Source organism: Branchiostoma belcheri, unplaced genomic scaffold (assembly GCF_001625305.1).
Source record: "Branchiostoma belcheri isolate BF01 breed outbred unplaced genomic scaffold, Haploidv18h27 scaffold132, whole genome shotgun sequence".
NCBI lineage: Eukaryota > Metazoa > Chordata > Leptocardii > Amphioxiformes > Branchiostomatidae > Branchiostoma > Branchiostoma belcheri.
In genome coordinates, this window is record NW_017802736.1 from 672,915 (window position 1) to 685,849 (window position 12,935).

Below are 12,935 nucleotides of genomic sequence, written 5' to 3' on the forward strand. Positions count from 1 at the left end.
TGACTGTACTGGCATGACTGTACTAACATGACTGTACTAACATGACTGTACTAACATGACTGTACTAACATGACTGTACTAACATGACTGTACTAACATGACTGTATTGACATGACTGTACTAACATGACTGTACTAACATGACTGTACTAACATGACTGTATTGACATGACTGTACTACACGGGTCACACGAGAGGAGCTCATCAGCCATGAACGACGGGAGAACCGAGAGGGAGAAATGAGGCCACAGCAAGTATTTTATGGATAATGTCCTCCGCAGACTCTAAATGTGTGGGAAAATTTCATAGTGACAGTCTCTCAGCTAAATCACCAAAATAATGAGTCTTCCTTTTCAGCCTAGTTAAGACCATAAAGTTTCACTTTGTTAACTTAGTTGTCGGGTTCTTTGTCTGTGCAGACGTTTGTATGTTCGTAGGTATTTGAATCCAGTAGAGTGGCAGGAACCAGTGGCGAAGGTTTCGTAACGGCAGATTGACCTTAAGATCAAGTTGGCACACTTTAGATGATCTCCCCGCAGGCTGGCAGGAAGAGAGCTAAACCGCTCAGGTACTACATGGAGGGTTCCTCACTTAAACGTCGGTCACAACGTATCCCACCGTACGTGCTTCTGCGTGCTGTCTACGTGCAAAAACGTAGGGCAAACGTAGGGCATCCGTGCGTGGTGAGTACCGCCTCGGATTTGGGAGCACGCAGACACGCCGTAGAACTTTGAGTGCATGTTAAACTTTTCTGCGTGCTGTCTGCGGATTCACCACCCGAACGTGAGAGTACGTACCGTACGTAAGCAGCACGTGCTCGTGTGAGTACGGCCTCCTTACAGTTAAGTGGCAATCGCACAGAGATCGTACGTTGTAAGCACGTACAACTTGCGCAACGAACGATGCACGCGACCGCTCACAGCCTGACGTGGCGTGCAGACCACACTCTTACACATTGTGCAACCGTGCGAGTGACGTGCGTGCGTTGACGCCTCTCCGTCCCCACGTTTAAAGAAAAACGTAGCAGACGTGGCCTCACAATAAAACGTACGGACAAAAAGCACGCACAGGGGGTTGTGACCGACGCTTTGGGTAATAAGCTCTCAGTTTCTGTTCTAGGTTCGGTGAAAGAACGTCAGACCATCTCTTTGATTGTTAATTAAAAAATAATAATAATAATTGTGCTATAACTCATGCCTGGGGGCTAATTACAAATACAAAAGGAACATTTGATATGTACATGTACAAGCACTACCGTATAACTCCTAAATCTACTGGGTGTGACTTCTTTGAAGACAGAGGAGGACAAAAATTACGACGTTTTCGGTAAAGTATGGGTTTTCAAATATTAAGAGAAGAGTAGTTTTCTGTACACGTGAGGAAGTTAGGGTGGAATTTGGAGGCTGCCTCAAAGAGTTCATTTCGTTCATTACTATAGAGAGTACAACATACATGTAAACCTCGGGGGGGGGGGGGATAAAAATACCCGCCCAGACTTTCAAGGCTGAAAAGGGATACATCCTACTGAAATGAGCCCTATGAGAATTATCACTTATTTTCTGTTCCTCCTATGGTCGGGAACTGTTATGACATCACCAGAGGGCACGGTTGCAATTAAAGAAGATCCTGGGTGATAAAACCACCTAGTGTATGATTTTGCAACGCCAGTAGCAGAGACTATTACCAAATACGGGTGTTGGGAATCTATGTTCGCTGGCATGGCGAGGAAAGAGCGAGTCAGCGGTGGTGAATGTTGGCCCGTATCGTGTTGTTACAACAGCCGCTGAACAAGGCATATTTCCTGTCTCCTTTGAGGGAGCACATCAGCCAGTCTACGCCATACACGCTGGAGGCGCTGTCAGCCCAGCCTAGGCAGATGACAACTGATCATCTGACAGCCTTCCTCAGGAGGGCAGACACCTACAGATGGAGCTCAATTCTTTCCTAGTCTTATGTCGGGAGCGCGCGAACTAGCGCGGGAGCACGCCGTGGCTACAGCACACAGTGACATTTCATTTCCTGCAGCGCGTTATCATCACCCTTGCAGCAAGAGTAGAGAAAAACGAGCGCCGAGAGGCGGTCGCGGATGTACTATAACCACCGGTCTCCTAAAAACTAATGTATGCTCTCAAGAATTTCTCATGAGGAAAGGCTGAACGGAGAAGAAACCCCTTAGAATGTTGTGTTGTTACTGCACGGGCGACGAGGAGAATAATTCCGGGTCCAACGCCTCCAAAAACGACAGTCCCTCTGCGAGCCAGAGCTTCATATCGGGGCCTCAGCTGGAAGGTAAGAACGTGTGATTAGCAAGCTGTCTTGTGCGATAAATACCAAGGATTTCAGTCATATCCCCCCCCCACACACACATCCCATAGTCTCACAACACCCGCCGCTCTTCACGGCGTGCCCGCCGCTGTGGTGATGTAACTATTATCATCAGCATTATTTTACATTCTTAGTACTGGTATTCTATTGCATTTCTTTTCCTATGACCTTTCGTCTGCTCAACTGACTCATTGCTGCTTCTATTTCTATTAACAACGACCATTCTATATCTTCTGTATTTATGGTTATTCTGTATGCTTATACAAAAAATCAAAGCGACGAGTTGACATAGCATAGTTCAATGTCGCTACAGAGACATTTACTACGCGTTAATGATGCACGAAGCCTCCACGGGCTATTGACAGCTGATAATCTGTAGAACCATTCATCCAATTACACCACCATCCCGGTCTGTAGGGTGCGCTGGGCTAGATCGTTCAGTTATTCATAATTGATATGTTTTCAAATGACTGCCTGTGTAATGAAAGGTTCTGCTTGTAAGGAATAGTAGCCGTGTACTACTGCACTGTACCGCCTACACATGTAATTCACCATGTTGAAATGGCCAAAATAGTGTAGAGTGTATCTCGACTCTGCTGTAGGCATGAGTGGACCGCTTTATTGCAATGCCAGGTACAATGACTGGCCAACTATTTGGAAATATATATGAACGAACGTCTTTATTACTATGATACCAACACCATGGTTGGAATTAGGGAAGAGTCTGTCCTATTTCCGTCCTCATGCAAGACGAACAGAATGCATTTTGTCATGCGAGGTGGAACAATGAATGCCATACAGTTATAGATGAAAATCTATCAGATTATGTTTGAAGTAATGAGGGGGTTTTAGTATGCAAGTCAGGATGTCCAGACAACCCTGTAGTCCGCAATTTATAAGTGATGTACACAAGAGGTCTATCTAATTGCAACAAGGATGACCGTGCTAAGGTTATTTCAGGCGTCATCAGTCTTCCGGGAATGCACCATTAGACGGGCTAAGTACGCCGTCACATCAGTCAAGGTCATAGCCACCAACCCAGGCGGGGATTGATTTCTAGTCGGGCGATGGGTGCTACTGTCGTATCAACTAATACAGCGGTGAAGGACTGCTTTATTCCAATAAGATCACATTCATTACCAGAGCAGCCAAAATACGTCTGAATTGACTCGGAGGTCTGACTTACAACATTACAGTCTGCCACGAGACTTACACCAGGGAAATAACACAACTGCTAGTTGATTTTAAAAGCTCACCAGAGGTATGAAAGTAACAGCAGTAAAAAAATTGTATCAAATTAATACATAGTAAATTCGATTCAATCATGTACATTTTATTGTGTTCAACGTGTCTAAGGTACCTACATGCCAAAAAATCATGAACATCCGTCGTTCCTTTGTTGACTTAGCCGTTTTCAAAGATTACGCCGTATTCCCAGAACAAGCAGCTGAGGGAACACACTTGATTTTTTCTTGAAATGAACAGCTAACAGCTATAAAATATGAATGAATGAATGTATGAATGAATGAATGAATGAATGAATGGTTTATTTAAAAAAGTACATTGCAGCCATAGGCTGAATCACGTACTATTTACTGTAGGGCACAATAACAACAGACATGATGCCTAAAAAAGAGAAATATTGTAGAACATCGTTAAAATCACCTTTACGTAAATCATCATGAGTTGTACCATGTAACACCAGAACGATACAAGAAAGTCAAACTTCCTGACACTCCGCTACAAAACAAGTTGAATCACCCCAGGAAGTGGATATAGGATACCATAGCATTTTTTTATTAAAAAAATGTTGTCCTTGTTGGCTGCTATATCGCCAACAAATGTCAGAAATGTGACACAACTGCACAACATGTTAAAAGTGTTTACAGTTACACAAATATTCTAATAAACATTGAAAATTAGTCACATGAATGTCTTTACAAAAAAATATCTCAAGTTTTTTGGCATAAGATGTTACACCAGGCCCCTGTAAAAAGGTGGGTTTATCTGAAACTACAACTAACTGAACTGTATATTGTTCAGTAAGCGGACTAGATATGGTACAGGAGAATTCTTAGCAATATGAAGTTCATAACAAATTTGACCTTAACATTTGTCAATATACCAAATATCATCACAATCCAAAAAGCTCTTCCTAAATCTGCACAAATATGAAGAAATACACATTCACCCACATCAAAAATAATGCCTCCATTTTCATGGAAGAAACTAGATGGGGCGTTGCGTGACAATCCTATCCATTGGATAAGACTCTCACAGCTATACAACCTCTGCTCTAACAAAACAATATATGCTCTAACCGATATAATATACAAGCCAGACACAAACATCTTCCCAAGACCTACGACTCAGCTCACTTTCCTAACCTCTTTTTCCGAACCAATCCTTCATCTGACCAGGAGCTATCTGCCACATAAACATGGCGGAGCATAATAAGACTCCAGGGGCTGGTTGTCTCAGCCTAGCTGACACTACCACGACATCAAAACCGTATGACGATCTACGACGTCATGAATTTCGCCGCGCACTAATGATAACAAAAAAATACAACTATTATGCAAATACTACGGCAATTTGCGTCATCCCCCTCGCCACCAAATGATGCCTATAATGCCTGCATGTATCATTAGATGCAAAGTTTGAGATGTCGGTCTGGGTTCCTGGGATTTCTAAGACTCAAGTCTCTGAATAAAAAGAAGGGGCTTACAATGACGAATGGAGTGGATGGCGTATAGCGACTGTGTATTTGTCATGCATGTACGGTTCGTGTCAGAACGGAATGTTTCTCACTGACAGGCTAGACACGTGGGAGAGGATGTGTTAGAGGCGTCAGTACCTTCCATGCTTACAAATGTACCTGCTGTACGTACCTTTAGATTTAATATCCAGTAGCTTATTTAACAAATAATACAAATAATACATTCGATATCAGTCAGTGTATGAAAATTATCAAACTATGTTTCCATCCAAGATAAAACACATTACAGCAGACTAGTGCATACCTAAATGTAACATCAGGTACAGATATCCGTACAGAGGTTTAGGTACAGGTCTTTAGGTACAGGTCCGGTCCTGTACCTGTACATGAACAAGTTGACAAATTGACTTGTGATCTTCAATGATGACAGAAACATGAATTAATCGTTAACAGAATGTTTATTCAGAATTCAGATGTAAAACTAAGAAGTAGGCAAACGACTTGTGCTTTCAACATATTTCAAATCAAAAACCGTTTTAAGCGCTGAGATTTTCATCGATTGATGTTCCAGGAATAACACGATTTAGTAGCAAATAAGTTAAAAGTTAAAAAAAAGTTAAAATAAGTGCTAGTCTATCCATATAGAGTACCGGTATATTGATGTTTTGTTATTTTGCTTTACCTTAGTGATATTCTCGGTACTGAGGCGGTAATCGGTACCTTTACGCAGAAGTACAGCAGATGCTTTATACCGTTTCTTTGCTTTGCCGAAACATGGCCTGCAGCCTACACCTGTGACAGACATAGATCTCCGACGAGGTCGATACATGGACATCCTACCTCCATCCGAAAGTTGGGCTGCATAGTAATTGCCATGTTACTTGGCGCACAGCCACGATTACATCCGTCTTGTCAAAGGCAGAGGATGTAATAACACATGCCCGGAACCACAGACGGTAGCCTGGCATTGATTTGTTATCAGGTAGACATAATTACACTCTACTGGGTAGGAGTGTTGAACGGGCAAAGAAATACAAGTCCATTAACTCTGACATTGATGTGGCGCGTACATTTCATGACGACATGGTCCATACCTACTGCGGTATCACCTTCGATACCATAGCAGCCACAATACGGCAGAATTGAAATATGCCCATTAACGTCGAGTCAGTCACAGAGACTTGTATCACAGATATGACATTACTGATAGTTGATTAAAACTCACCAGATGTCTCAAATGAACAACAGCAAAACGACTTGAATTAATAAACAGGAAATACATCTAGCAGACATTACAGAGTTCGGCAAACGATGAAAATCAGCTATATATCAGTCAGTAACCGGACCCCCGACGGTATAGTCCTGTTTTTAAAACCCACTACCGCGTGTGTTGATTTACTGTGTAGGGACTATAACGTTCTGTACATGGCTATGTGCGATTCTCTGGGAGATTAAAGCATACGGGTTAATGCAGACGACCGGAAATGGAGGTTGACCGTATAAGGTTACGTACGAGATATCAGACGTGCAAACTAAATCGTCATTGACAGATTAGGTCGATGTCAAGTCGTGGAGTAGGAGGGGCAGTGGGTAGCTTCTCACGGCAATTTCAGGTGTCAGCTTCAGTGACTGTACTTGATCTTGCCGCTAGGACACGAACACGGGGTAATACTTTTTTATAAGGCTATCAGTCAAACTGTCAAACAGTTGAAAGTACAAGGATATTTGCGCCATCAAGATGGAAGAGCCATTACTTCCGGGCACAGAAGTTGTGAATGGCTGAGCTGTGGGTTTGTGTATCTGTTTGTCCAGACAGAATGGGTTGATAGCATGTCGGGAGGGGAAGATTGAAAGGCAGAATGACAAGATAAAGATAACCTAGAGTCATAAGATGACCTAGAGTCAGTGGGAATCTGTAATGCGGGACACAGGTAACAACAATTTTTGACTGCTGCTCATGTAAGCCCCCTTCCACATACGCAAATACATACATACGCCACCAGAAACATACCCATCTAGGCAAAGTAATAATCAGATTTTGACCTTCATACCTTCCACCATATATTTAAAAAATATTAAACATATCGAAGCAAAACATATGTTCATTTATGTCATGAAATGTCAACACGTTTCTTACAGCACAATATTAATTTTTCGAGATGAAATAGCCTTCAAAGTAGAAAGGCAGATATTTGTTTAGGAGCAAATACAGTATTTCAGTCCATCTCCCTCCTCGTTTCAAAATGGACTGTTCCATATAAACCTTTTCCATGTAGTGCTCTTCAATATCATGTGTTCCAATACCCCCATGTAGTCCCGATTCGAAACCACCTCTAGAAGTGGCTTGGGATCGAGGCGCTTTCAATGTGATTTCGGAGCGTTCAGATGGAGCCACTTGAAACCGGCTTCGGGGTAAACCACATGTAAAGCGCCTTGGGTGACTTCACTTAAACACGGCCTTATTGGTTGTTGCTCTACATTCCTTTCTGCCTAGTCACACCCCACTGTACAGTAAATTTGTATCTGAAAACAGTAAAAAAAAAGTCCCATATTATAAAACTTTAAAGAGGTGTATGTCAAATGAATTTCTGTTGGTATATGTTTAAGCATGGAGGTAGTCTCTTTTACCTCCATGGTTTGAGGCACATCCATACCAAATATCAGATCACTTGGGTGTAAAAGTTATAGTTTTTGTATGAAAATGACAAAAAAGCACAAATAAAACAATTCTAAAAGCCTTATCAAAAATTTAAAAAGGCAGAGGGAGTATTGTTCACAGGTCGTTTTGTCCCAAAATGAAGAAATTGAATGGATTTAAAGGATTGACAGAAGGAGAGGAACGAGAAGAAGAAGAAGAAACATGAGTATAGATAATATCCATCCCTATGATATGGACTGAAATAGTAAAGCACAAAATTAGATATATTACACTAACACCTGTAATCTTACGTCGTGTTCTGAACGTACCACGGTTGTGTTTAGATGTTTGCACTGCAGTTTTTTGTGTGAAATGGCTGGCACAACCAAACAGATGGTCTGACGCACTACAATTCAGCAGGCCTAATGCAGAAACATGTCTTACTTGTATCTGTACCCATAGTAATTTCCGCCGCCCTTTGTGTCGCTCTACTGAATACGCAAGGATCACACAAGCAAACACACACACAAACATTGTACCCGGAGGTAAATATGTCAATCACTTCCTCATCATCGGCACATCAGCTCGCAGACGTTACGCTGCAGCAGTAGATAGCCTTACGTCACTCTGCCGACTGGAACGTCAGTTAATAAAGGCTTTTAAGCGTCTGCCACGAAAGAGATATGCTGCCCTGCTGGCAATGCAATACCGCGTGAATGCCGGGTTAGCTACGTAAGAAAGTATCTACTTACTCGGGCCTTAGCCTGCTCCGTCATCAGCACGGCAACTACGAATCATCACAGCAGTCCCTGGCTTCGGCTCCTTACCCTCGCACCGAGGCGGAACAGTCGGTAGCCGATGTTCGAACATCCCAGCGAGGGGGAGAGTTTGAAGAAATGAAAAATACAAAAATGCAACGATACAAATACAGCCAAAATGATATTATATTCAACGCAAATTAATATACAAATATTTGCATCACTAATTGCATCATTTTCTGTTTATGTTTTCATTTTGTTTCAACTTGTCGTGGTTGTTTTCTTACCTGGTTGTTTTTTCTACCAACCAGACTGTAGTTTGGTGTCTTCGTTACAACAAGAGATATAGAACTGTATGGGAAGTTTATCAGTGGCATTATCTCATTTCTACATTTTCGTTCTCCAGTGTATTCTGTCCTCGACGTTTATCTGTCCAGTGGACCTCTGGTATTTGCCAAGATTCATTTTACGGCAAAGAAAACGCGCTCTGAAGCCCTATGATCTCGTGATATCAGTGACCCCATTTTACCTCCAATCTCAGCAAATCTCAGCGTATGTCCACCTGGAATACGGTACCGCGCAGAGGGACAAGTAGAGAATACTAACTAGACACTTAATGGCCCTCCCTTTTCCCTCGCGGGCATATCTGACTTAGACAGTGCACCTTCCAAAGTAAGCTTGTGCTTTATTGTTCCAGTTGTCTTATCCTTTATTTGCGCTCTAAGCCACCAGAGTACCATTAACCTACTGACCCTATTCCCTGTATGAATGTCCGGGTAATGTGATTTCTTTCTGTCGCAGCGAACACCACAACATGTTGCGTGCGCATTGGATCATCATCATTGGTCGGCTGCAGCGCAGCACGCTGGAAACCTGCACGAATGTAAACTTACTGAGACTCATGTTGATGTCTCCGCTGTTTAGGGCGAGGCTTTGTTATCAACACATCCTGTCTTTATTACACTTGTTACGGCGCTAGACTATGATTAGCAGAGGGCTAGGCTATGACCAGCAGATATGGCTATGACCAGCAGATATGGTTAGGTTACGATTAACAGAGGGCCCGGGCTAGAGTAGTTGCGGTATCTTGCAATGACTTAGCGACATGATGCCTGCATGCTTGCGCAATGGGGAGCCGAGGCTTGGAGCTTATTGATTTTAGACATACTGCGAGGATCTATATAGCAGTTGTCAAAGTTAAACAGAAGGAGAACAATGAGAACAATGAAGTGTGGGCTTGGAAATTGGATTCAGGACGCCTGATTTGTTGCAGCTATGCCGTTGCATGGCTGAACTGTCCAGAACGAATAGAAGGCTAACATTACGTTTGGATAGTATGTCCAAATATACGTCATTCACCTTTTACAAATCTATCATCTTCTATACCAGGACATGTGGCAACCCATACATTGTACATATTGGACAACATTTAAAATAATGCCTAAACGCTGGTTATTTCAGCAATAATTGCGCAGGCACATTACTATCCTTTATTACGTAGCCTTGTGTAAGGTAAGTCTCGTTGTATGGTTGTTGTTATATAGTATCTAGTACTTTTGTCTAGTTTATTACTTATTGATGTCCAAGGATTGCAAAGGCGTATTAACATAAGTTAGGAGTAAGGGATAATCTAAGGTAATTCTATCTGTTCCATCCATCTTGGATCAATTGATGATTTATGCAAATGTGGATCATAAAGGTTAGTTTGGCAAAGGTATGGAATCGCGGAACTTCTAATCAGATAGTGCATGAAGTCCATATACTTATTACCTCCATGAAATGTGTCATGGAGGTTATATTTTCAGTTGCGTTTATCTGTCCGTCTGTCCGTCTGTCCGTCTGTCCGTCTGTTGGTCAACAAGATAACTCAAGAACGCCTGGATGGATTGGTTTCATACTTGGTGTGTTGGTAGGGTGTGACGAAAACTGGAAATGATTAGATTTTGGTCCCCCTAGTGGCTTCCCTTGGTACTGCAGCGCAACTTCCGGTTTTGATATCTCGCGATCTGGACATGCTAGGGTCATGAAATTTGGATGATAGGTAGCTCTCGTGCTTGGGAAGAAGTCACATGAGTTTGGGCCCCCTAGCGGCTTGTTCTGGAACTGCAGGATGGTTTCTTTAAAAATATTCGAGAGAGGATAACTGAACAACTGTTTGATGGATCGTCATGATTTTTGGTATGTAGGTAGCTGAAATGATGCTTGACATGATTAAAATACAATTATGCAAATCAGGATCTAATTTTCATAATAAATGAGGAAATTCTATAAATCTGCTGTATTCCATATTAGGGCTATGAAACATATTTAGACATATGTAATTGAGAACAACAAGATCATTGGTAGATATTGATTATGTAAATGAAGACCTAATTTGCATAATTAATGGCAAATTGGTACAATTTTATGGTGGTAACTGCTGTGAATTTAATACTTGCCATACTTGGAAGTTCAATTAAGGCGAACATCACTAAACATAATTTATTCAAATCAGGACCTCATTTGCATAATTTATGAGGAAACGCTAGATTAGCCTTATTTCTTAAGATAACCCTGTCATTGGGCGGAGAATATGATCAAATGATATAATATATGCAATTGGGCTCTTATAATTTGCATATTGGCAGTAAAAAAATGTATAATTCGTCAGCTTGGATGGCAAACATGAGTTGGCAAAGGTATGTCAGAGGTCATACTTGCATATAACCAACAATATCATACGTTGTCCATGTTAAATGGTAAGGATTTCACCAGTGTGTAGGTAGGGGCTATGTGAATAATTTGTATAAAAAATTTGCTAATGAGCAGGATTGTAAATGTAAGCCATTTATGTGATCATCACTATGCATAAACTTTACGAAAGCACTAAACATGTCATGGAGGTATGAGATTGTCGAACTCTAGTTTTGTAATTCATTTCATCTGTAAAATGTCTATAAACATGTTTTTTATTAATTAATTTCATTAATATTGTGTTGATATTTTGTTACGTTAAAGGAGGAGGGCCTGAAATAAGCCTATTCTGGCTTCTACTCTCCACACTCTGCACACTGTTTTACACCTATCATGATTTCTCTGTTTTATATTTTTGTGTGAATATAATCAAAGTAATGGCTGTATCAAAGCAACCGTTTGTTATCAAATCCTTTCAATTTTATTTGTTGCTCCCTGGGAAGGGTGCAATTCAGAAAAGCTCGTGTAACCTGTTAGATGCCTCATTTCGCTGTTTCTGAGACCCACAGTAAAAAAAACTGTGATAACTATAATTATGATACTAAACATTGTATTTACTACAATACCAATTATCATGGCATCAAAGGTAATGGAACATCAATGAACCAACGCTAGAATAAAAACAATAATCCGCAATCATGTCACTCGCTAAACGCTGGTAATTTCACCAATAATTGCGCAGGCACATTACTATCCTATATTACGTAGCCTTGTGTAAGGTAAGTCTCGTTGTATGGTTGTTGTTATATAGTATACCACACGTTGTATCTTGCACGTTTGTCTAGTTTATTACTAAGTTAGGAGTAAGGGATAATCTAAGGTAATTCTATCTGTTCCATCTATCTTGTAATATTCAGACCCAGTCCGTACTGGTGGTTCCGAAAATAGCTTCACCAGGTTGGTAAAGTATAGTATACAGTAGTTCTCATTTACACAACCAATTATCTCACCCAGAGTGCTGACGTTTCGGTGTCTATCAGACAACTTCCTCAGATCTTCTGACTGGAGTTCTGCTTCTCGCCGCTATATGTAGCCGATGTAGGCGGTGCTTTTGCGGCGAGAACTCAATCCCAAACGTGGCTGAGTTTGTACCCCCCCCCCACTCGCCCCGGTTCAACACTGGGGTCGAATTCCTTATCCGGACTGCTTCTTTAATCCACCGGATTCTCCTGTTGTCTTCTCTATCAATGACCTTGGCCCCTTCCCAATCCGATGAATGAAAAGCCGCCAGGGGGCCCCAAATCTAACCATTTCCGGTTGTTGTGACAGCCTACCAACACATCAAATATAATAAAGATCCATTCACGACTTTTTGAGACATGCTGTTCAGATATAGACACACAGCCTCGAAGACATAACCTTCTTGGCGACGGTAATTGATACAACTGAATATTTCATAGATAAGTAAAAAGATATATGTGGAACCATAATATGATACCGTCTTTAGGATACTATTTAGAGGTGGTCGGGGTTGCATATTAACACAGAAAGCCGTCAGGTACCTGGTACAAAGCAGCTTTGACTTCAGCGCTTTGGAGAGGACATTTGTCATTGTTCAGTACGTGGTGCGATGGTCTCACCGGCAGTCATTGAGATACAGGCATCAAAATCACCCATGAATAATGCATAACACACTATACGCGCCTACAGAGGGGTGCCTACAAGGTGTAACAAATAGAGAGATTTGTCAAACCGTAACTTGATGATACTAGCTCATGAATGACGAGGATAATGCAATGTCACGATGTCCGTCGTGGCTAAGG

At 41.6% G+C, this 12,935-nt stretch overlaps 2 protein-coding genes across 2 annotated transcripts in view; one reads left to right on the plus strand and one right to left on the minus strand.

Moving 5' to 3' along the window:
• Nucleotides 1–8,472, minus strand: part of LOC109464129 (calmodulin-A-like) — a 60,608-nt gene extending 52,136 nt beyond the window's left edge. Inside the window, exon 1 of the mRNA XM_019761067.1 lies at nucleotides 8,434–8,472. Coding sequence (XP_019616626.1) covers nucleotides 8,434–8,457 — 24 coding nt within the window. The 5' untranslated portion in view covers nucleotides 8,458–8,472. The remainder of the gene's footprint in view (nucleotides 1–8,433) is intronic.
• Nucleotides 1,787–12,935, plus strand: part of LOC109464128 (calmodulin-A-like) — a 37,667-nt gene continuing 26,518 nt past the window's right edge. Inside the window, exon 1 of the mRNA XM_019761065.1 lies at nucleotides 1,787–2,288. Within this exon, the coding sequence (XP_019616624.1) occupies nucleotides 2,177–2,288 (112 nt within the window). The 5' untranslated portion in view covers nucleotides 1,787–2,176. The remainder of the gene's footprint in view (nucleotides 2,289–12,935) is intronic.